This window comes from Saccopteryx leptura, chromosome 2 (genome assembly GCF_036850995.1).
Source record: "Saccopteryx leptura isolate mSacLep1 chromosome 2, mSacLep1_pri_phased_curated, whole genome shotgun sequence".
Classification (NCBI taxonomy): Eukaryota; Metazoa; Chordata; class Mammalia; order Chiroptera; family Emballonuridae; genus Saccopteryx; species Saccopteryx leptura.
This window is the reverse complement of record NC_089504.1, coordinates 242,774,916-242,800,311: the sequence shown is the minus strand read 5'-3', so window position 1 is coordinate 242,800,311 and position 25,396 is coordinate 242,774,916. Positions and strand designations below refer to the sequence as shown.

Here is a 25,396-nt window from a genome sequence, read left to right as displayed (position 1 = left end):
ACTGGTGAGAGCTGTATGTTATTTTCTGTATACTTGAACTGTTTAATAACTTTTTCAATGGAAAAAAGGACGAGTCCGTTTACTGCTGGCATAAGACAATGGGGCAAAATACTCAGTTGCTTAATGAAGCAGGTCACTAACAGCAGGTGGGGCTGGGGTCTCCTGTCCTCCCCCAGTTTGCAGGCACTGGAACCCGGCCCAGGGCTCCCCCCTAGGTAGGCACAGGGCAGAACTCTCCTGTTTTGCAGCTGGAGAGGCCTGAGATGCAGGGCACTGAGTTTGCTGGCAGCCGTGGGTGGTCCCACAGGTCCAGTCTAGAGCTGTGCCATCCAGTATGGCAGCCGTGAACCGGGCCAGCGCCGCAGGCTGACTCGCTGTAGCCACTGGGTTCAGTGACATACGACCATGAAAGTTTCACCAGTTTCTTTTGGCCCTATTAATGTGGTGACTAGAAAATTCAAAATTAGGTGTGAGTCTCATATTCTGTTTCTGTTGGACGGTGCAGCTCTAGAACTAGCCCACAATGGGCAAGGCCCACAAGGCGCTCTGTCCACCAGGCCCCAGCTGCTCCAACTCCGTACACCTGGGCTTGGTAGCCATTTGAGCCCTGAGAAGACACACCTGTGGGGAGGGGCTGGGCCTCTGTAGTTGCCTCCAGCCTGGAACACTTCACAAGTCTTCCAATACCAGCCTGGAAGGCACCCAGTCATCCCCTCCACCCCAAACCCCAACCTTCAAGAGGCTCGAGATAATTCAAGGACGTCTCCCGTCCACCCACAGTGAAGTCCCGTCTCCAGTCCCAGAAAGGAGGACTGATCTCCCCACACACAGCAGCGCCTGGGAACCGTCAGCCTGGGAACCGTCAGCAGGGACGGAGCAGCCCCGTGCAGCCCTACTCCCTGCTGTGCAGGCCCCAGGCGGCTTCCATCATCATCTTCCATTGCACTGCCTGCAGTGACATCTTCCGACCACCAGGGGGACTCAGACACGGCCTCACTCACTTTTCATGCGAATCACCCCAAATTCCGTGAGCAGGGCCACAAGGAGGAAGGTCACGTAGAAGAGGAGCAGGAAGAAGCCATAGGTCCTGTTCAGCTGGAAGGACTGCAGCGGGACCGAGACCAGGGAACAGACGAGGCTGAGGCCCAGGGCGCCGGCCAAGATCCACACCAACAGTCCGTCGGGCTCCAGCTGGGGCGGGAACACGGGAGAGGAGTCACCACACCCAACAACCAAACTGACCCGCCCTGGGGGTGGCATGCCTTCACCCTGACCTTCACTGTTGTAAGCCACATAGCTTGTGGTTAACTTGTTAGGGCAGCCCTAGAACACCAATACAACAAGAAGTGAAACTGTCCCTGCCCTACTTTTTTTTAAAGATTTTATTTATTCACTTTAGTGAGAGAGAATAGAGGGGGCAGGGCAAGGAAGCATCAACTCCCATATGGGCCTTGACCAGGCAAGCCCAGGGTTTTGGACCGGTGACCTCAGCGTTCCAGGTCGATGCTTTATCCACTGCACCACAACAGGCCAGGCCCCTACCCTCCTTTTCTTCCTTCTAGACTTAGCATATAGCTAACATACATGAGGACTTAACACTCACAGCCTTCACCTTCCCGACCACCCCAAGGGTAGCCCTTCACCAATCCGGATGAGGAAGCTGAGTAATTAGTAAGTAATAGAGCTCACCTGGAAGTCCCAGCACCTAACTGATACCCTGTCCTGCCTCCCCACACAGTGACAAATATGTACACGCTCACTGTGCATATACATACATATAGACCTGCCCATCAAACCCGAAAACTGGGCTCCTACGAGTTAGTGGTTAAGAGCAGCGTCCCTCCATGACCTTCCAGGGTGCTTGATGTCTCAATTAACAGGAAAGTTTCTTTTTCCCTAAACAACTCAAAGGTGCTGGAATGCTGGCATGCACCCGCACACACAGGCCCCTCAGGGGGCCCACCCTACAGCTCCATTATCTGGAACTGCCCGAGCATCAATAATGAAAGGAGCCATTAAACACAAGGAGTGTATAAACAGAAACTGCTGGGAGGGTGTTTACTTTTGAGCAAAGCAAACTTTTCAAGCAAGGATAAGTAGCAATTTGCTTCTGGGAGTGGCCACTGTGAAAGGCTGGCCCTCCTGTCCGCTGCTAATTACCAGTCAGCCACAAGAGTCTATTCAAGACCTAGAGGCTAGGAGAAAGAGCTGGGGGACTTTGTTCCCATCAACAGCGCCATCTCTCAGCCTCAGGACGGTCCAAGTGCTTTCACAGGCTGAGCCCTAACACCATCCCCTAGGCCAGGGGTCCCCAAACTTTTTACACAGGGGCCAGTTCACTGTCCCTCAGACCGTTGGAGGGCCGGACTATAAAAAAAAAACTATGAATAAATCCCTATGCACACTGCACATATCTTATTTTAAAGTAAAAAAACAAAATGGGAACAAATACAATATTTAAAATAAAGAACAAGTAAATTTAAATCAACAAACTGACCAGTATTTCCATGGGAACTCTCACTGACCACCAATGAAAGAGGTGCCCCTTCCGGAAGTGCGGCGGGGGCTGGATAAATGGCCTCAGGGGGCCGCATGTGGCCCGCAGGCCGTAGTTTGGGGACCCCTGCCCTAGGCTATATCCCTCCCTATCTTAATCTTCCTGTTTGGTCTCTGAATTCCAGTCCTTCAGAGTAGATACTGGGATAGGAGAAGCAAACTTGCTGCCTTGCACGGGGTGCAGTCTGCCCTGTGCAATATTTTTAAATAGAGAAAGCTCGCCTTGGCCAGATAGCTCAGTTGGTTAGAACGTCATCCTGATACGCAAAGGTTGCAGGTTCGATCCCTGGGTCAGGGTACATACAGGAATAGATGTTTCTCTCTCCTTTCCTCTCTAAAATCAATAATTTAAAAAAAGGGGGGGGGGGAGTTCACCTAGTATCCTTTTATTTTCTATTTTATTTTTTTGTGTGACAGAGACAGACAGAAAGAGGGACAGACAAGGACTGACAGACAGGAAGGAGATAAATGAGAAGCATCAATTCTTCATTGTGGCTCCTTAGTCTCCTCAGTTGTTCACTGATCACTTTCTCATATGTGCCTTGACCAGGGGGCTGTAGCAGAGCGAGTGATCCCTTGCCTAAGCCAGCAACCTTGGGGTCCTGTGTATGATCCCACACTCAAGCCGGCAACCTCAGGGTTTCGAACTTGGGTCTTCAGTGTCCTAGTCCAATGCTCTATCCACTGAGCCACTGCCTGGTCAGGCTATTTTATTTTTTTGTGACAGAGATAGAGAGAGGGACAGATAGGGACAGACAGGAAGGGAGAGAGATGAGAAGCATCAATTCTTCGTTGTGGCACCTTAGTTGTTCATTGTTTGCTTTCTCATATATGCCTTGACCGCGGGGGCTACAGCAGACTGACCCCTTGCTCAAGCCAGCGACCTTGGGCTCAAGCTGGTGAGCTATGCTCAAACCAGATGAGCCTACGCTCAAGCCGGTGACCTCAGGGCTTTGAACCTGGGTCCTCCGTGTCCCAGTCTGACGCTCTATTCACTGCTCCACCATCTGGTCAGGCTATTTTATTAATTTTTTAAAATCTATTATGTTAACATGGATTCAAGTGTCCCACTCAATATAACACTCTTACCCCCCAACAACGTGCCATTATACCCCTCTTGCCCCCCAACCCTCTGGGATTTGCTGTCCTGCTATCTGTATCTCTGTGTTATGTATATATAATTTCACTCATCCCTTCACCTTGTTTGATCCCATCCCCTCATCCTCTTCCCTCTGACAGCTGTCCCTCTGCTTCCTGTGATGACCCCACTTCTGCCTCTATTCCATTCCTCAGTTCACCATGCTCACTAGATTCCACATATAAATGAGATCATATATTTTTCTTTCTCTGCCTGGCTTATTTCACTCAGCATAATAATCTCCAGGTCCATTCATGCCATCGTAAAAGGTAAGATTTCCTTTTTCATGGCCACATAGTATTCCATTGTGTATATGGACCACAGCATTTTTATCCACTCGTCCATTGATGGACACTTGGGCTGTTTCCAGATCTTGGCTATTGTAAACAATGCTGCAATAAACATGGGGGTGTATATCTTCTTTTGAATCAGTGTTTTGGGATTCTTCGGATATATTCCTAAAAGTGGGATGGCTGGGTCAAAAGGCAGTTCCATTTTTAATTTTTTGAGGAAACGCCCTGTTTTCCACAGTGGCTGCACCAGTCTGCATTCCCACCAGCAGTGCAGGAGGGTTCCCTTTCCTCCATACCTTTCAACACAGCCCTTGCTGTGTGTTGATTTGTAATGAATGCCATTCTGACAGGTGTGTCACCTGGAAGCCTTGTTCCCTTCTTCTCTAGAGAATCTAGACTACCTGGCCACAGGAAGCCCACCTGGCTCACCAGCCATTCCATTACCTGCCTGGGCCAGAGGCAGGCTCTGAATTTTCCACCTATTAACAGTGTCCCTCAAGTGTCCTACCTCCTTCATTAGGCCCCAGAGAGCTCACTTAAAAAGGCAAATATCCAGTTCCCACACCCTGGAATGCTTCAGTCTGGAGGTCTCTGGCACCCCTGCCCCCAGAGATAGTCTCAAACACTCTGGAAGCCTGAGACCTCTGCCCTTCCATGTGTCTCCAACCTTTTCCAAACCTGCTGGGCTCCCCCAGTCTAGGGATGTCTTCAACAGATGGCCTCTTACCATATTTCCGCATGTATAAGATGCACCCTTTTTGAAAAATTTGGGGTCTAAAACTAGGTGCATCTTATACAGTGGTTGTAGCTTTTTTTACTTGCATTTCCACTTTTTTGAGTGGATGAGGAGTTGTATGAATTTTATGATGAATAAAACTTGAGTCCAATAACTTTCTGTCATCATTTTTTTTTAAAGTTTGGGCCCCAAAATTAAGGTGCATCTTATAGATGGGGAGCATCTTATACATGGGGAAATACAGTAATTCTCTCTCCCACCCCATCCTGTGCAGGCAGTGTTGGAATAAGGTGCTCAGCCTGGCCCTTACCTCATACGTGCTTATCCATGGTGGGGGGTGGTGTCATCGACCCCAGTTCACAGGTGAGGAAACTGAGGCTCAGAGATGTCTATTCATTAAACGTCATATAGCAAGAGATGTAACTAATGGGACTTACTCTCGAATCCAGGGACTTCCTGCCCCACCCTGCAATGCTACATCTTATTACTCTGTGAATTTGTAAGGAATACATTTTTTTTCCCCAACCTTTCATTCAAACTATTTAAAGATAGTCTACAAATCAGACTTGTCATAGATTTAGACCAGTCTCTCTGGGGAAGGGTAAAGTGCTCAGGTGTGAATGGTCTCCCGTCCATAGGACCAGGGCAAGACAGGGAGAGTGCATCGTAAGGAAGGCCCCTGGAGAGGCGTCTGGCCACTCACCTTGACCTCTGTGTGGCCCCTGGAGATGTGGAGCAGGCAGCCCAGTCCCACGCCCACCAGGACATCTGCCGCCTGGCTCAGGAAATGCACTGGAACAACCACTCCAGAACCCCGACCACAGAGCCCATTGCTTTCTTTAGGACCTACCCACCCCAGCCCCAAATCCCTCCCTGAGAGACCCTGGCCAGTTTTAATGCCCCTAAGAAGCTTAATGTCCAGTGGGCATTAGCAGTCAATCTGTACGGATAGAATGAGGTAACAGAAATGCTCAGTAATGCCCTGGCTGGATAGCTTGGGTGGTTAGAGCATCACCTCGAAGCACAGAGGTTGCCAGTTTGATCCCCAGTAAGAGCACATATAGGAACAGATCAATGTCCACGTCTCTCTCTCTCTCTCTCTCTCTCCTTCCTCTCTTGCTAAAATCAATCAATAAAAAATATTTTTAAATCCTTGGTACCTGGTAAGCACTCAGCAGATGGAGAAACTGAGGCTAGGTGATATGAAGTAGCTGCCCATCGTCCACAGGGGGACCGGTGATGGAGCAAATCAAGGCCACCTCCACGGTTGTTCAGGGAACATGGCTCCAGGAGGGGCACCCTCTTTCCCACCCCAACCTGAGAGGTCAGGAGAGGCCACAGTCAGGAACAGGTCTCAGTGGGAAATGGGCCACTAGGAGTTACAAAGGGCGGGTTCCCCTGCACGGTCCCCAATTCTGACCATGCCCGCACCTCAGCTCACCCACCCACAGGGGCTCGGGCGGAGCAGCATTTTAGTGCTTTTAAAGAACATCGCAACTAGCCAGCAACATCTATCACTTGTTGGATACAGGCCATGTGCTGACCACACCAGTTCACAGAGATAGCAAAAATGTGTGCAAAGCCTCGAGGGCCACCTGGGCATGTGGCAGCGCTGGGACCGGAACCCAAAACTGTCTGGTCTTGAAGCTTTCTTCTTCACAGCTGCCTGCGGCTGAGCCTGCCCGCAGGCCAATCGGCCCCCTGCTCACTTTTCTAGATCAAGTTTTACTGGGACAGAGGCACGCCTATTTGTGCATGTATGGCCTGTGGCTATTTTCACAGGACAGCAACAGCAGCCAAAGAGAGCTTACGGCCCACAAAGACTCAAATATTTCACTTCTGGCCCTTTAAGAAAAAGTTTGCTGACTTCTGACATCTACAGACCATGAATTATAAGCAAGGGCGGTCCACTGGGCACACATCCACTCCACGTGGGGGCATCTACTCATAATACCAACCCTGACAATATCTGCCAACCACTCGGTGCTTACCAGGTGCCAAGCATTTCGGTTGCCTCATCCAATCCTCACAACCACCCTGCTGAGGTCCGTCCTCTCCATAATCCCATTTTATGGACAAGGAAGAGGAGGCTCCAGCAGCCACGTCACCTGCCCCAGGTGTACCAGTGAGAGTCAATCCTGAAAGGGTGGGAGCAGAGCACACCCGTGGCTCTCCAGAGCCCATGCCACCAGCACCAGGAAGGATACTGAAAATGATGCCACCAAAACAGGCTGAGAACGCCATCCGCGGGTAGCCCTGGCGGGCCAGCGTAAAATCTGAGAAGGCATCTGCAGGGAAAAGAGAGAAGACCTTGAGGGGGGAGTGGCTGCTCCAGGCCCTTCCTGGTCATTCACGCCTTCCTTCCTACCCAGAGATATTCAGTCAACAAACACAGATAAAGCGCGCCCTGGATCCAGCAGTAGCCGACTGGCTGCTAGGATAGGCCACAATGCCCTCCTTGATTCCTTTAACCCAGGGGTCCCCAAACTTTTTACACAGGGGCCAGTTCACTGTCCCTCAGACCGTTGGAGGGCCGGACTATAAAAAAAAACTATGAACAAATCCCTATTCACACTGCACATATCTTATTTTAAAGTAAAAAAAATGAAACGGGAACAAATACAATATTTAAAATAAAGAACAAGTAAATTTAAATCAACAAACTAACCAGTATTTCAATGGGAACTATGCTCCTCTCACTGACCACCAATGAAAGAGGTGCCCCTTCCGGAAGTGCAGCGGGGGCGGATAAATGGCCTCAGGGGGCCGCATGTGGCCCGTGGGCCGTTGTTTGGGGACCCCTACTTTAACCCCATTCTTTCTTTCTCAGCAGAGGCAACTTTGTGGGTGTGACACGCCACCACCCATTTTTCACCCAGTCACGTCTGCTCTAGCTCATACACAATCTCCATGCAAATTAGGAAAAGGTGCCCCAAAGGTAAGTGAAAGAAATGCTAGATTTCGGCTCCCCTGACCCCTTCTCTGGATGCTCTCATGCAGCGCACAACGTGGCCACCCCTATCTGGCATCTGCAGCTAGGGAAGCATGTATGTATGTATGTGTGACATGTGCAGGCATGTCAAGTGCCTAGGATCCTTCAGCCCACACGCAGTTCCGGCTAGGTGAGTAAAGGGCAGGGAAGTGGCTTGCTCATCCCAGCACCCCGCTCGGCCCTGAGTCACCTCCGATGCTGTTCCCCCAGGCCAGCAGCGTGAGTCCCAGGACAGTGTTGCTCAGCCGGAAGACCACGCCCAGGGACCGTAAGATGTTCACCACCTCGGTGGCAGCTGCGTTAATCCACAGGGCGCTAGTCAGGAAGCCCAGGAAAGCAAAGATCTGGGGAGGAAAACCGTGTGCAAATGGGACCAAGGCCGGCCCCCAACAGGGACACAGCCTCAGTTACTCATCTGTAAAATGGGGCGATAATAATAATACCTACATCATGAGATTGTCACGAACATAAAAAGAGTTAACAAATGTAAAGAAATTAGAGCCGAGCACATAGTAATCAGTAAAATGTTAGCTCAATATTACCATTTTGTGAAGACTAGGTTCACAAAGCTTTCATCGGATTTCCTGTCTATGGACCAAATGTCACCCATCACAAGAAGGAACCCCCTGTTAGCACTCACACCCCATCCCCCTGACCTTCACCCCAGCCCCATCACTCTGCTTCCTGTCTCCATGGACTTGCCCATTCTAGACATGTCATATAAATGGCCTCATTATTTATACAATACATGGTCCTTTGCGACCACGTGTTCATGTGGCACAATGTTTTCAAGGTGAGTCCCTGTAGGAGCATGTGCCGGGACTTCAAAGACTGGGAAGAAATGCTGACTGAAAACCACTGCTCTAAATGATCAACGTGTTGAAAATTCGACCCCCCTAGGGTTGGTACATCCATTCAGTTTCTAAAAATAAAAACCACTTTTATCAATAAAAATTGAAATGTAAAAAAAAAAAAAAAGAAAAAAAATGTAAAAAATGACAATTTTAAGTAAATTTTGTTTCTGGACAAATTGCCTAAAAATTCTTTTGCATTCTGCAGAACAAACAGAATGGGAAAAAAGACACCCACAGAGACCAAATCATTCATTCTGTCACTGGAATGAGATCATTAGGAACCCAGGTGTATCCTGGCTGGTGTGGCAGAAGTCTGGAAGCTCTTCAAGAAGGGCAACACACCGTTACCATTTGACCCAGCAGTTCTGCTCCTAAAAATACACCCAAATGAAATGAAAGCCTATGTTCATACAAAGTTTTTTACCAAATGTTCAGGGTAGCACTATTCATAATATCCCCAAAGCAGAAACAACCCAAACGACCATCAACAGGTAAATGGATACACAAAATGGTCTATACCCATATGAATGGAATATTACTCAGCCATGAAAAATACTTACTAATACATACTACAATGTGGATACACTTCGAAAACATTTTGCTAATAAGTGAGAGAAGCCAGCCACAAAAGATCACATAGTATAGGATGGCATTTATAGAAAATGTCCAGAACAGGAAATCTATAGAGACAGAAAGCAGGTTGCCAGTGGTCAAGGGATGGAGGAAGAGGGGTGATGGGGTGTGATTGCTGGGTTTTCTTTTTGGAGTGATGAAAATGCTTGAAAATGGACAGTGGTGATGATTGTGCAACTCGTGAATATACTGTTGACCCTGGGACAACCCAGGAGTTAGGGGCCCTGCAGCCCAAAATCTGCATATAATTACAACCAGCTCCTGGCACCCACAGATTCCCAACTGTGGATGAGAATACAGTTGACTCTTGAATAGCACAGATTTGAACTGTGTGGGTCCACTTATAAGTTCAAGGGTCAAGTGTGCTAAAAACCCCACTAAGATGTACATTTCAAATGGGCAGATTTTATGGTATAGGAATTGCATCTCAATAAAATAAAGCTGTTACCAAAACAGACACACACACAAGAGGACCTTGAATCGGTACAGTAACTCTCAAATGTGGTTTTAAAGACCTGTTCTTGCAGAATGTTGACTACTGGCCTAACTACCCCAGACTGGCAGAGAGGACATCTGCCTGGAAGACCTCAGTGTCCCCTCTCCCAGCTTGGAGACCCCAGGATTCTTACCCAGTGAAACCTGGGAGGCTCGTTGTTAGATGTGGCAAAAAAGGTCCCTGCAGCCAAGGCCGTGCCTGTGATCACCACTACACCCCAGACAGGAAAGAGGCCGCCTATCTCATAGACACCATCTGCAGAGGGATGAGAAAGGAAGCTGGGACTCTTCACCACTTCAACTTGGCACCTCCTCCTAGAGGCCCCCCAGAATGACTGAGGAGGTCTGGGGGGTGAGACTTATGAATAAAACCCACTTATACTCAATTGTTTGGATACAAGACAGATCCCTCCTAGGTGCCCATCCCTGTTCTAGGCACTTTGGGGAACAGAGAAATTAGACACAGCTCCTGCCCTCAATCTAGTCATATAGGAAATAAGACAGACACATGAAAAACAGACCCTCTCCAGCCTTCTGTTATGAAACTAGTGTGCGGACAGCTAAGACGACTTACCACTGCTACCCTATACCACACCCATGGCAGACATCATTAATCAATCATGATGCTTCTGTCCAACTGAACTTCAAGGCAGCTCCTTCCAGCCAGGCATTACCAATGGATGGGCATCGCTCCGTGAGCTGAACCCAACCCACTAATTCTGGAGCCCAGCACCTATTCTCCTGATAAGGCAGGATTGGTTTGGGGAAACGAATTCATCATAAAGTTATGAAGGTTCTAGAGGCTTCATATAAGAATAAAGGGAAGGAACCCTGCAGGAAGGCAGGCCACTCAAGAATTCTCCACACACCACCCTTTCACCACTATGGAGTCGGTACTGATCTTAAAGGCAACGGATGGCTGGACCATCCGGAACTTGCAACCAGGCTTTCCTTTGTTGTTCCTCTAGTCCCGGCTCATTGGCTCGCAAACATCAGTGGCAGCTGGCAACCCCTAGGGGGCGCCCTTCTCAGCTCTGGGTCACACTGTCCAACTCCCCTTTCCCTGGCTGCCTGTGTCCCCCTATAAATCAGGGAAGAAACTCACAGGGAATTTGACAGCCATTTCATCCTGACACTGTCAGAGCAAGTAATGCCAATGACAGAGACGGGAATGGGCTGCATGAGACTAGTTAGACAACAGGAAAAACCTGAGCTGCAGGAGTTAGAACACACCTGGCAAGACAGGCATTGCTCTACCCAGAACAGGTATGAAAAGCCCCCCTGGGCAGACGGAGAAAACTCCAATGTGGCAGGGACCAGCCGGCTCACACCGAAGCCACCTAATAGGCAATGGAGGGGCGTGTGATGGAGCAGATGGCAGGCATCCCCACAGGGGAGAGGGAGGGTGCCCATCCTCAGCTCGAGCCATTTGCCTCCAGGAATGTGGCCCCAATTTTCTAAAAAAGCCCAAACTTTCCAGGGTTTTGATGTGAAATCTCCATTTTTAAAATCTAGGCAAACAAGCCAGAGAGGCTGGACTTGGTCCAAGGGTCACCAGGCTGCAGCCTCCATCTGGAGCCCGCAAGACTGGACCAGCTGGCTGTTAGGAGGCTGGAGTCCCTGACGGCACAGGCACAAGCACGTATTAAGTGCCTGCTGTATGTCCAGGATTCTGCTGCTGGCCTGGGGCCCCCTGTGTGGTTGAGAAGAAAGCTCAGAGAAGGAACGTGGGCTGGCCAAGTGGAGGGGATACTCACAGCATCCCGACTGCAGGGTCAGGACCAAGACCAGAGGGCTGATCACCAGCTGCAGGCAGTTGAGGGGCCGTTTCCAGTTCCTGTCTTCCTTGTCAGGGTCCACCAGGGGGACGGTGAGGAGCAGCAGGAACTCCACGGGCAGCTGTCCAGTTTGAGAAGGCAGGAAGGTGTCATCAGGAGGACCTTCATCTGGGCTGGCTCCACCAGCTCTGTTTCTCAAGAACAGGGCTATTGTGCAGAAGCGCCATCTGTGTGTGCAGGCCGGCTGAGAGCCTGTGTTAGGCTCCCACTGCTGCCGTAACACATGCCACATGGACAGCCCCCACCCTGCAGATTTATCCCCTTCTGCTCTGGAGGGCGGACGTTCTGAAAGCAAGGTGTCAGCCGAGTTCTGTTTGGAGGCTGGAGGGGAGCCTGCTTCCTTGTCTTTTCCAGCTCCTGGGGGCTGCCCACATTCCCTGGCCCCATGCCATGCTAAGCTGTGCTTCTGGGGTCACCCTCTGACTTCCTATTTCCCCACAAAGACCCTTGTGGTGACACTGAGCCCATCTAGATAATCCAGGATAATCCCACCATCTCAAGTTCCTTCACATCTGCAAAGTCTTTTGCCACATCAGGTAGCAAACCCACAGGTTATGGGGATCAGGACAGGCACATCTGGGGGGGCATTATTCAGCCAACCACAGCACCTCATCCACGAATCCTCACAACAACCTGATGCATAGGAATTATTATTTTCCTACCTTCCAGATGGAGAAACTGAGGCTCAGAGAGGTTAAGGAACCTCTCTGAAGCCACACAGCGGGTATATGCAGCTAGGATACAGGGCCAGCTCTGAAAGATTCCACATCTTGTGTTTTTACCCAGTAACTAAATCAGTAATAACATTTAAGGAGTGTTTACTATATGCTAGGTATGACACTAAGCCCTTCTCACATATTAAATTGTTACAACAACTGTGGTAGGCTGGATACTATTTCCAATTCTTTAATCCCTTCCTGTAACTGAATCAAATACCTGCACACTTTGTGAAATGACTAGAATGTTGCAGAATGTAGTTTCCTGTCCCTTCTGTGTTGAACTTGGCCATGTCACTAGCTTTGACCAAAGGGCTGTTGGTGAATGTGATGTGAACTGAGGTTTAAAATGTGCTTGTGAAACTTTCCTTGGTCTCTCCAAAAAGACAGCATGGTCCCAAGTACCCCCTGGCCCCAGGATAAGATGTGGAGCAGACCTGAACACTGACTATGGCCTGAAAACAGTCACCCTACAAACCTAAATACTGTCTTCATCAGTCAGTGAGATTCCGAGGCCTTTCATTACACAGCTTTGTTGCAGCAATAACTTGCTGATACAACCACTGCAGAAGAGAGGTAGTATCATTATCCCCATTTTACAGTGGAGGAAACAGAGGCTCAGAGAGGTGAAGTGACTTGCCCAAGGTCGTGAAGCAGCCAGAGCCACTGTGGGGTACAAACATAGTTCACTATTTGCTCCCTGGGACTGAGGAAGCCTAAACTGTACACACGATGGAGGCTTCTAGGTTGTGTCCGGGAGAAGGGCTGTGAGGTGTGACAACCGACTTTTTGGTCCTGGTGAGTGGAAGGCAGCTGGAGCTGTGCCTGATGTACACCAGCCTGGGTACCCCTGCTCATATCCGGGCCTCAGGGGACTTTCAGCCCAAGGAAGCAACAGGTGATTTCATGGGAAGTCATCGTGGCCCACCTCACGCCAGCCCGTTTTCTACCCTCACCCTCTCTCTGTTCCTGAGCAGATGCGCTCCTCCCATGAGGGACAGCGTCCCAGGTCGGTCCATCAGCCAAGCTCAATGACTCAGTGTCCCCATCAAGTCCCACGTTATATAATTCTGAGAGGCTCTCAGCAGGCCTCCCTCCCCCTCACTAAGTTAGAGAAGGTTGAGTGGCCACTGTCATGAAGCCAGGAGCCCAGTTCCAGGGTCCCCACTCCTACCTTGAACACCTTGAGGACCCTCCAGTATGCCGGCTTGCTCCTCCACTTCCTGTAATCCAGGGGGTTGAGGGCCTGGACCAGGATCTGGGCCGTGGTCGCCTCATAGAAAAGCAGTGGCTGGTAGTCTTCCCCTGGGTGTGCAAGGCAGGGAGGGACTGGGGTTCGGGCTGGCTCAGCCTCCAGGACAGTCTCCCCGCCTTCAGTCCTCCCAGCCCTCGGAAGGAGGAAAACCCAATACCTGGCCAGGGGGGCAGAGGAGCCTGGCCCACTGCTCAGCCTTGACCCTCATTCCTGGTGCCTGGAGCCTCTCCACCTACTCAGCCCTGGAACTCCGGCCCCAGCTGGCCACAGGGCCTTGGACTCACCTCTCCACCTACCCAGCCCGGGAACACCCACCCAGCTAGCCACAGAGCCCTGGACTCACTGTAGTCATAGCTGTTGGTAGCAGAAGACACCAGATCCTCCTCAGAATCTGACAGCATCTCTGTAGGACAGAGGGGAGGGTGTCACATGAGCCAGCCAGCCGGCCCAGACCCTCCACAGCCAGGGTAGGGCTGCTCTGGGCAGCTTTCAGGGTGCAAGGGGCCAGGCTCTCTGCATTTTGGATTTCTCAGCAATCACCACGCAGGCTCAGGAATTCTCAGAGTGAGAAAGTCTAACTCACAAAACATTTCAAAGACAAAGTTATAACCAGTAAACTTGGACAGAGAACAGATCAGGAGCTTCCCCAGCCCGGAAAAAGCATGCAGGTGCAGGCGCAGGTGGCCTTTGGCAGAAGGAGTAGCAAAAGCACAGAGGTGAGGGGTGATGGCCAAGGCCTCCGGAGACAAAAGGCGGCAGGGGAGGGTGTGGAGGGTGACAGCCTCCATGGCCCTCTCTGGGGGGGCCGACACAGACCCTTACCTGGAGTAGCTGGCATGGAGTAGACCAGGGACTTCCTCCGCTGCCATCGGTAGATCCAGGTGCAGAGAACCACAGTGACCACGTAGAATGCATAGAAGCTTAGGTAACCTGCAGACAAGGGTGCAGGCTGTGTCATCAGTGCCACCCTGGCTGTAGGGCCCAGAGAACAAGGGCTAGCAGTTCTATTGCTGGTGCCTGCTAGTGGTGGCTCTGTGTTCCCCAGCCCAGTGGCAGCAGTGAATGGCCATTTCCTGGAGGTTCCTTGAGCCATTGTCCCTTCCCACCCCGCACTCTAACAATCCAGCCATCACGGACATAATGCCTGACACACAGGGGCCCCCAAACCCCATTCAGGTGCTGAGGGTCAGCGTCCCACTCTGTGCCCCGGGAGGCTGAGCCCCGCAGACCGCAGGCTGCAGCCCGGAGCTCTGGTGGCTCCAGCCCACGGGGACCGGGCAGCGTGTGAGGAGGCCGCCAGAGAGGGCCCGCCTGGGCTATTCCTTCCTCGCCCCCTCCACACCCTGCTGCCTCTCTAGCCGGTGACCCTGCGGAAGGCGACCCTGTTGCTCTTCTGGATGGCTCTAGCCCCGGGCCTCCAGTCCTCACTAGGCTCTAGCCATCCTACTCCCTGCCTGTTCAGACCTGGGAGGGGGAACGGCTGCCGCTGCTGTGGGTCCCTGTGCATCTCAGACTACCTTGTTGGTTTCCTTAACCCTCTGCCAACTGTGCCTCCACCCATGTTCCTTGAACCATCTGAAGGGACTGTGTATGCTGCTGATAGCCGATGCCCACAGTTAGCATCCCGGCTCTACTGCTTGTTAGGATTTGAAATTGTGAGAATTCTGAACATCACCCCTGGCTCTGCCCTGCCCCACCAGTTATCCGAACTGTATGTTCTCTTTTTCATTCTAGCTGTCTTGGGTAGAGTTTCTGTCCCCTGAACCAAAGGAGATCTGTGCCCTGCTGGCCCCTCCCTTCTGTCCCCCTGGGCCCCCAACCCGTCAGCCCCAGGATGCCCCTGCCCCAGCCCTATGGCTGCTCACCCAGGGCCCACGCCAGCGTGATCTTGCCGAGGTAGAGTGCGGTGAAGGTCAGGAACACGGCCACCATGTAGAAAATGATGTCTCTGAGGAAGGGCCTGGAGGCGGCCGTGAAGGGGCGCAGGATGGCAATGCCACCTGCCACCACGGTGGTCACCAGCACGCCCGCGCCTGGAGGACAGGATGTCAGGCTCAGCCCACCCTGCGCCTCCTCCTGCTGCCCTGCCACCCATAGCCAGGGCCCCTCATACCAAACAATGCCCCGAAGGCCAGGCCGGCCGTGTGCGGGTCCGAGAAAGCCACCACGGCACTGAAGATATCGGGTGCACCGTTCCCAAATGCCAGGAAGGTGACGCCATGGGTGCGCATGTCAAGGAGGGGTCGGTGCAGAGGACCCAGCCTGCCCGGGTCTGTCCTGGGCCATGTGCTGCCACCCTGTGCCCCAGCCACCCCCCACCCCCTACCCCCCAGGGTGCAGGATCTGGACAAAAGGATACTGCCACATTGTGGGAAAGCTTGAACAGAGTAGAAATAGCTGACAAGTTAGGACAGAAGCTACGGAGAAAAGGCAAATGGTGAGGACTCCAAAGTAAGTGACCCCAGGCTCCTACCCTCCCCCCAAACCTGGGGTTGACCAAATGTCAACCTCCCAAGACTCGTTTGCCCATCTACAAGCTGGACATGAGTCCAGGACCAAACTCACAACTTCTCGGCGGTGAGTCCCAGAATCAGAAACAGGTAAAGCAGCCAGAAAGCCTGGTGGGGGGTGGTTGGAGAGGGAAGGGAGCGTTAAGTCCAGCAGGGGCCACCAGCCCTGCCCACCAGCTCCCTGAGGCAGGGCCTCACATAGAGGGTGATGGCCAGAGGGAGGAGGCTGGGGGGGAAGCAGCAAAAGATGCCTGCCAGGTAGTCCAGGTAGCCCCCCTCGCTGTGGCAGTCAGGGTTGGTCCGGATGAAGTCACAGCGGTCAGAAGCGTTCAGGCCACACACATCACGACACTGCAGGAAGAAAGGGAGAGGGGGACAGCTAGACCAGGCCCGTCCGAGCAGCCCACGATAACCTCCTTCAGGCTGGCCTCTAAGCCTCCCATTCTCTCCAGGTACCAACTGCATACTTTAATTTTTTTAAAATTAATTTTGAAATATTTACGGTATTTTAAATCAAATAAACTTGTTTGAAATGAACATAAGCAATTCGTGAGTACATGTTTGTTTCAAACAAAAACAGATAATATACAAAGATTTCTAAATTTCCCCTTCTGATCCTTGCCCTCCACAATCGAGCCTCTCTCCAGAGGTCCTGCCGTGATCAGTTTGAAGCGTACCCTTACAGACATTGCTCAGTTCCATGACATTTGTGTACAGTGGTACCTTGAGATACGAATTTAATTTGTTCTGTAACCGAGCTCGTAAGTCAGTCAACTCGTATATCAAACTGCCGATACTGGACCCGTGAGTCAACGCGCCAACTAGTGGCAGCTTCCCGAATCATGACTTGTATCTCGGAATTTCGCTCAGATCTCGAACAAAAATATGGACTGAGGCACAGCTCGTATCTTAAAAAAAATTCATATGTTGGTCTGTTCTTATCTCAAGGTACCACTGTATATGTATGTCATATATATATATTTGTCACATATAGATCATATATGTGTGTGTGTATATATACATACATATATGACATATATCCTATTTTACAGTTTGGTTTATTTTACAGAAATCTCTTTTTTCTGCAATTTGCTTTAACTTCTTTACATATATGTCATATACTAATATATTGATACACAATGATGAAGAGGGCAACAAAAGTCAAAATATTCTGGGTGATTTCTAGATGCCAGGCACAGTGCTAGGAACCTAAGTGTATCTCAGTTGCCCTAGTGTTAGTTGGGTAGCTCGGTTGTTTGGAGCATCGTTCCAAAGTGCAGAGGTTGCTGGTTCAAGCACATCAGGGCACCTATGAGACTAGATGGATGTTCCTCTCTGTCTGTCTGTCTGTCTGTCTCTCCCTTTCTCTCAAAAGTTAATAAATAAAATTTTTTTTAAATAAATTCATGTATCTCAATCTGCACAACAACCTTGAGAGGAAGGGACTATTATCATGCTCATCATACAGATAAGGAGACTAAGACAGTGTCCTGGGTCCACACCGTGGTGGAGTCAGGGTTGGAAGGCAGGCCATATGAGATTCTAGAACCCCCATTCTTACTATCACACCCCCTTGCCTCACCATAGGCTTTTTTTAACAGCAGCATAGTATTTCATACTACGAACGACACACAGTAGAGCTAACATTTCCCTGCTGGTGGGCATTTGGGTGTGTCTAATTTTCCAATGATTCCAACAGTGAACGTCCTTGCACGTGACTCTTGGAGCACTTGCTAGAATATTTTGTCAGAGAGGATTCTAGAAGTGAAAGTGCTGAGTCAGAGCAGATCCTAGTCAGGGTGCCTCCAGAAGCACCCCAGAGACGAGACGAGAATTTACAGGCATACTTCATTTTAGGGTGCTTCGTGGATACTGCGCTTTTTTACAGATTGAGGTCTGTCCCTGCGCCAAGCAGGTCTATCGACATCGTTTTTCCAACATCATTTGCTCACTTCATGTCTCCGTGATACATTTTGGCAATTTTGGCAATATTTTAAATACTGGTTGGCTATTATTATGCTGGTTCCTCTCTCTCTCTCTCTTTTAAATTTGACAATCTAAGGGGAAAAGAGTTCAGTGCTTCTGACTAAATAGACAGGTGGTGCCTGACCTGTGGTGGCGCAGTAGACAAAGCGTCGACCTGGAATGCTGAGGTCACTGGTTCGAAAGCCCAGGCTTGCCCGGTCAAGGCACATATGGGAATTGATGCTTCCTGCTCCTCCCCCAACCCTCTCTTCTATCTCTAAAAATGAGTAAAATCTAAAAAAAATTAAATAGACAGCTATTGCATGTTTTAAAAATTCTTGCTGTACACCAGTCAAAACCGTTGATCCACAGCATTTAAAATCTTGCTCCCCAAATATGTCATCAGTTTGGCTCAAATAAACCCTTATAAAAATTCTCTACAGGCACCTCAACAGCCTAGACATTCTCCCTTCCTACACTTTTTGTTTAAAAACTTCATCAATCCACCTCGAATCCATTAGAAAGACTACTATTAAAAATAAATAACTGCGCCGGCCAGTTAGCTTGGTTAGTTAGAGCATTATCTCGAAGTGCAGAGGTTGCCAGTTCGATACTCGGTCAGGGCACATACAGGAACAGATCGATGTCCTGTTTCTCTGTCTCTCTCTCCCTTCCTCTCTCTATAAAATCAATCAATAAAAAAATTTTTAAAGTCCCTGCTTAAAATAAATATATAAATAACAAGTGCTGGCAAAGGTGTGGAGAAATCGGACCCTTGTGCACTGTTGGTGGATATGTCAAATGTTGTAGTTGCTATGCCAAACAACACGACCGTTCTCCCTAAAATTAAAAGTAGAATGACCATATGAGCCCGCAAATCCACTTCTAGGTATGTACCAGAAGGAAGTGAAAGCAGGGTCTCAAAGAGATATTTATACACTCATGTCCACAGCAGCATTATTCGCAAGAGCCAAAGGGTTTGGAAGCAACCCAAGAGTCCATCGCCAGATAAAGGAATAAACAAATTGTGGCATATCCATACAATGGAATATTACTCGACCTTGAAAAAGGAAGAAAGTTCTGACATGTGCTACAGCGTGGAGGAGCCTTGAGAATGCTGTGCTAAGTGAAGTTAGTGAGTCACAAAAAGACAACAGTTCTATTTGTATAAGGTACTTGGAAGAGTTAAATTCATCGAGACAGAAAGCAGAATGGTGGTTGCAAGGGGGTAAAGGAAGAAGGAAACGGGGAGTTGTTATTTAATGGGTTTAAAGTTTTAGTCCGGCAAGATAAAAAAAAGTTCAGGAGATGGCTGGTGGTGATGGTCGCACAACAGTGTGAATGTCCTCCATGCCACTGAGCTGTACACTTATAAATGGTTAAGATGGTGAATTTTAGGTTATGTACATTTTAACACAATTTTTTTTTAGAGAGAGAGAAGTGGGGGGCAGGAGTAGTAGGAAACATCAGCTCGTAGTAGTTGCTTTTTGTAGGTGCCTTGACCGGGCAAGTGCAGGGTTTCAACCTGGCAACCTTAGCGTTCAAAGTCGACACTTTATCCACTGCGCCACCACAGGTCAGGCTACCATAATTTTTTTAGAAAGCTTTGCCAATCACACTTCCACCTTCTCCACAAGCCCACTCTGAACTCTCACCAACATCAAACTGCAGGTGAAATTTCCTGTCTCCGACCCTCTGGCCATCTCCCCATCCCTTGATCACTGGCTCTCTATGGCTGCAACACTGAACCCACTCTACCTATTTCCTGTGCAGTTCCTTCTGCCTGGTAAGCCGCTCTGCTTTCCCCCCAGCTAATCCACATTTCACCCTCCAGTTCTTACTTGCCAAAATGCCTCTTCCAGGTAGCCTTCCCTGACTACCCCATCCCCCATCAGAAACCCCACTTATAAGTTCTCATCACCCAGGACTTTGAAATCCCCCAGTAGGATCACAGATGTGATTAATTCCTGCCTCTCCCATCAAAGTCTTGCACAGTGCAGGGCACACAGTAGATCATCGTAATTGTTTTGCTATACACATCAACTCACTCAGTCCCTATAACAAACCTAAGAGGTTGATACAATTGTTTCCATTTCACAGATGAGAAAACCCAGGCCTTCCTTGATAGTTGTCCCTCCCCATCTCACTCTATCACATCCCTGTTCTGTTTTCTATGTCCTCACCACCAAGTGGAATTGTCCCACCTGTGGTGGTGCAGTAGAATGCTGAAGTCACCAGTTTGAAACCCTGGGCTTGCCGGGCCAAGGCACATACGAGAAGCAACTACTATGGGTTGATGCTTCCCACTCCTCCCCACCTTTCTCACTCTCCTCTCTCTAAAATTAATAATAAAGTCTTAAAAAAGAAAGAAATTATCCTGTTGGTTTATTTGTTAATGTGTTGCTCATTCGTGTCCCTCGCTAGAGGGTGAGCTCCATGAGGACAGGGACCGTGTTTCTCTGCTCCCTGCTATACCTCCAGCATGTGGCACTGATCCTGGCACATAGTAAGTGCTCAATTAACACTTGTTGAATAGATGACTGCTCAGAAAGGATCCAGGTGAGGAGCAGGTGGCCTTTCCCAGCCTGCAGGCTCCCTGGACAGTGGCGGCCCAGAGACTGGCGGGACTTCCAGAGGGGCAGCTGCCGCATCTGTCCTGGGAGGTGGAAGACTACAGGGCAAAGGCGTGAATTCAGCACGAGGTGGCCACAAGTTCAATTCCTGATTCTGTCCCTTCCCTTGTGGCCAACTTCCTCCCCCTGAACCTCAGTTTCCTCATCTATATAGCACAGAGGTAATCATTACCATCTTGGGGGTTGAGGGCGGACTTGGCGAGCTCGGCACAGTGCTCCATAGCGCATAGCAAAACTCTTGCACAAACTACAGTTAACCCCAGTTTTCCTGCCCCCAAGATACAGCAGGCAATTTTGTAACCACAGTAACCACAAACCACTTTGCCATCTGTAAAATGGTGTCATTAACTCTTCACCTGCCTCAGAGGGTGGGCATGAAAGCATTTTGCAGCCCCATAAAGTTGCTGTGGGCGCTAAACACTAAGCCCGCTAGTACACGTGGGGAGGAATGTGACTACCTTCTCCCCCTGAAGAAAATACAAGGCAGAACTTGAGCTCCCTGCAGCTGGAGGGGATTGTGGTCCCCTGCCTTCAGTCACTCACCACTGTGACCTCTCTTCCCCTTACAGAATGAAATGATGCAAGTTCACAATGGCCTTATACCCTCCCTGCTCCAGGAGGAAGCCATTTTGCCTCTTACCCAAAGGACCCCTTTGCTTCCCACTCTGTGCGCCCAAGTCAACTGCACCACCATCCCCGCAATGGCTGAGGCCAGGAATCTGAAGCCATCCTCGCCTCCTCTCTTTCTCTCACCATCTAATTCATTAGTACATCCCACTTACTGTGCCTCCAACATTTATCCCAAGTCTTACCACTTCTTTCCTATCTCCCAGACCCATCATCACTCATCTGGATAGCTAAAGGAGACAGCCACCCCACTGGTCCCCTTGCTGCCACTCTCACCCCTCTCAATCCATCATCCCCAGAGAAGCCAGAGAGATCCTTCAAAGATAAACTCTGATATTTACATCCTGCTGCTTAAAACCCACAATTGGTTCCCCAGTATCATAAAAAAAATCTAAGCTCCTAGCCTCAGCAATATAAAGCCTTTTATAATCTGGCCACCACTACCTCTCCATCCTCATCTCTTTAACTTTCTTCCCCTCACTCTGTTCCAGGCATTCTGGCCTCCTTATTGCTACAGGAACACACTAAGCTTGTTCTTGCACCGGGGCCTTTGCATGTGCTGTTCTCTTTTGCTTGGAATGCTCTACCCCCAGATGTCTGTACAAGTGGTTCCTTTTCTTCATTCAGGGCTTTGCTCAAAGGTCACTTCCTCATAGCAGCCATCTGTGACCACTCAATCTGAAAGAGTTGTAAATATATCCCCCCTTACACTCCCATCTCCCAATACCACTTGACCCCATTATTTGCAGCATCTTACCACATGAACTTTACATATTTACTTCTTTATCTGACCTCCCAGGAGACTGTTACCTCCAACACAGCAAGGACTTTGTTTCTACTGTTCAGTTTAGTATCTAGGACATAGTAGATGCTCAATAAATATTTGTTTACTGGATAAATACACCCCCCTATGCCAGCTTCCCACCTGGATACTCACATCTACCACAGAAGTCTGGTTCACACCTGAGGCTGGAAACGGGGGGCTGGTGTGGGCCCCCGAAGATGGGTCACTGGCCCGGGACCCTGTCTCCACCATCAGCAGCACACAGAGCAAACATAACACCCAGTGCAGATTCAGTTGCCTGTTGGCCATCAGCCCCCACCGGGCCTGGCCTTCACCCTCTGCTTCCTCTTCTGCAGTGTTTCAGTTCCAAACAGCTAGCAGCTCCAGCCACCTGCAGGTTGGGAGTAAGAAGGAGGAACAGTGTCACTGAAGACCCCAAGACCCAGCAGGAGGGGCCTGACAACTTTTTCAACTGGGGAAAAAGTCCCCCCTCCTTCCCTTACCAAAGGAAAACCAATGTAGAAACCCACATTCTGGATGGAGGCTGCTGGAAGGACCCAGGCCACACCCCTCCCAACCAGCTTATTCAGCAAACAGATTAGATAGGCCCTTCTTCCAGTGCCCCAGTAACGTACCCATGGAAACCCAGGGCCCTCCCCCCTAGCCTGAAATCAGAATGTGGAGGCTGGAAGGGGCTGTCCTGAGATTCAGAATCCCGATATTGCCTAACCTGTGATGGCGCAGCAGATAAAGCCTTGACCTGGAATGCTGAGGTTGCCCATTTGAAACCCCGGGCTTGCCCAGTCAAGGCACAGACAAGAAGCAACTATATGAGTTGATGCTTCCTGTTCTTCCTCTCTCCTCTCTATAAAATCAATAAATAAAATCTTTAAAAAATAAATAAATAAAAGAATCCAGAGATTGCTGCCTCCAGGGGCAAGCTGGGTTAGATAAATACAGGAAGTGGGCAGTGCTGGGGACTCTGCACATCCTCAGAAGGAAAAAAAACATACTTTTGGGAGGGGACTTGGCTTCTGGGCCACACCGGTTTGAGACTACTAAGCAATGCTGTTTGTTGTTCTTTGTCTTATAATGAATGAGTCAAGCCCTTAACACCGCTGACTTCATTTAATTCCCCACGACTCGCCTAGAGGGCGCACTGCTGTTACTCCCATTTTACAGATGAGCAAACCGGCACAGAGCCAGGTGTTTCCTCACTCTCAGCCACCCGGACTTGCCTCCCTCATCTAGTTCTCAGAACAACTTGGAGAGGTTGTTATCCCCACCCCTTTTACAAAGGAGTGAGCTGGGGTCAGAGGAATTCCTTACACTGTCTGAGGTCACACAGCAAGGAGGTCACGAAGCCAACCGTGTCTTGGATAGGGAAATCGAGGCCCAGAGGCAAGCGAATTGCTCAAAGCCACACAGGCGTTTAGCAAATTCCGCTGCACTCTGCCTATCCCTCAACACCAAGGGGAAAATGACTTCATTTTTCTTCTGAAGAAATTAAGCTGAAAAAGAAAATAAAATCCTTGGTACACTAATTTCCTTCTTTTAGCTCTTCCACACGTTGTATATAAGGATGTCTAATTTCTGCCATCAAGAAAAAAGCCCAGAAAACGTTTTTGGTTTTGTGTGTGTGTGTGTGTAATCTTTTGCACGGCGTTTCTCAACCCCTGGCAGGGGGAGGAGGCCGTGAAAAAGAGTAGGGGAGAGAAGGGGACAAAAGAGGCCGATCCCAGCACTCTTTCCTAACCTGTTGACTCTAACCTCTTTTGTCGTTCTCCTGAGCTTCACTTGTCACCGACTTGGAAGCGCTGACCAGCAACAGGAGACTCCAGGTTTCCAATACAGTGCCAGACACGAGCTGTGTGGCGTTGGGGAGATCCTTTCACCTCTCTGAGCTTCTAATTCTCCCGTAAAATGGAGACAAATGCTGGCTCATCAGCATACAATAGGGTTCAACCAATGCTCGCGCCTTTGGTGCCCCCAACTTGAGGATCCGCACGCGTCTCCTCTCTATTGCTCGCGGATTTCTCATACTCATTCACAGGAGGTATTAACTGAGCGCCCACCTGTGCGCACGTCCGGTGTCCAGCGCTCAGACGCTTGGAAGTTCTGCAGCTCTCATAGGAAGATGCGGGGGCAGCAAACTGCGGCAGCCACCACCTCTGAGGCTGCACTTTGTAGGTGCGATATCCCGAGAACAACGTGCTCAGATTCCCAATCCCCAAAGATGTTGAGAAGTTGAACTCCGGGTGCCGGGTCCTCCCGCGGCGCCCTAGCAGGGACGCAGGCTCCTCTTACCTCGGGCTGGGCCTCGAACCCATAACCCCCCAAACTCGACCTTGCGGGGTCTCGCGGCCTTCCCAGTCCGCCTGCTGGCCGGCTCCGCCCGACCTTCCGCCCCGACACGGTCGGCCCTGGGCGCCCCGCCCTCTGCAGCGTCCGGAGCTGATCCGGGAGCTAGTCTCTGGCTCGCCCCGCTCAGGCCCCGCCCCTTACACCTCCCCCGCCCGTGGACAAGTCCCCTTGGACTCGCCCCGCCCCTGCTTAAAGGCACATGCACCTGGGGAGATCCGGAGAGTCTAACACTTGAACGGTCCTCTGATCCCTCTGCTCATAGGTTCTGCTTTCGCCGCTTAAGCAGAAGCGAAGCTGAAACCAGACGGGTAAAGGCAACAGGAGACCGGGAGAGGGGAAGTTAGAGGGTGAAACTAAGGGGTTCTATTCCCGAAGGTGGGATAGGCAAGAAGATGCCTAGTAATGGATGGCGATAAGGAGTATTGAAGAAGGTCCCACGTGGGGAGGGTCCCGTCTTACTCACAAATATCCAGCTGACCTCACTGAAATGCTTAACTGGGTTGAGCACTTCCCTCTAGCTGCATCGCTTTTAAGAGGAATAAGGCAAATAGGTCAAGACTGGGAAGTTAGTGATCTCGTCCTGACCGATGACAGTGATCCTCTACTTTCCCAGGCTCCTGGGGCAGTTCTGGTCACTTGCGTCCTTTCTGCCGCTGGCGTGGGGAGAGCACGGGGGTGGGAGGAGGGCTGGACCAGGGTGATGAGGCTGGAAGCCAACGCCTCCTCTCAGGCCGCTCCTCCAGCCCACACCCAGCACGCATCTAATCCTACAACCTCTAAATCTGCCTGCTTCCTCCTCGCCTCCAGGACTGAGGCTCCGCTCCGACCGAGCCTGGCGTCTGAGGCCCTTCGCCTTCCATCCCTCGAGCCCCTTTCCGACTTACTTTTACCTCCACCTCCGTCGTCTCCTGCTCTGGCCCCGGAAATGATCCCCATTCTCTGAACACCTTGCTACTTACACATGGCCACACCGCTGCTCCTTCTGAGTCCTCTGCCCCCATGTCAGC

At 50.2% G+C, this 25,396-nt stretch overlaps 1 protein-coding gene across 1 annotated transcript; it reads right to left on the bottom strand.

Moving 5' to 3' along the window:
* Nucleotides 1-16: 16 nt before the first annotated feature.
* Nucleotides 17-24,466, bottom strand: SLC8B1 (solute carrier family 8 member B1). Its single transcript, XM_066370838.1, has 16 exons — nt 23,782-24,466; nt 22,179-22,416; nt 16,215-16,367; nt 16,072-16,124; nt 15,867-15,923; nt 15,620-15,726; nt 15,372-15,539; nt 14,329-14,436; nt 13,850-13,909; nt 13,426-13,556; nt 11,455-11,596; nt 9,832-9,953; nt 7,906-8,059; nt 6,931-7,011; nt 5,427-5,491; nt 17-1,191 (listed from the first exon to the last, which is right to left on the bottom strand). Exons 2-16 carry the CDS (start codon nt 22,332-22,334, stop codon nt 994-996), a joined length of 1,755 nt encoding a protein of 584 aa, XP_066226935.1. The 5' UTR covers nt 22,335-22,416; nt 23,782-24,466; the 3' UTR covers nt 17-993.
* Between the last annotated feature and the right edge of the window lie 930 nt (nt 24,467-25,396).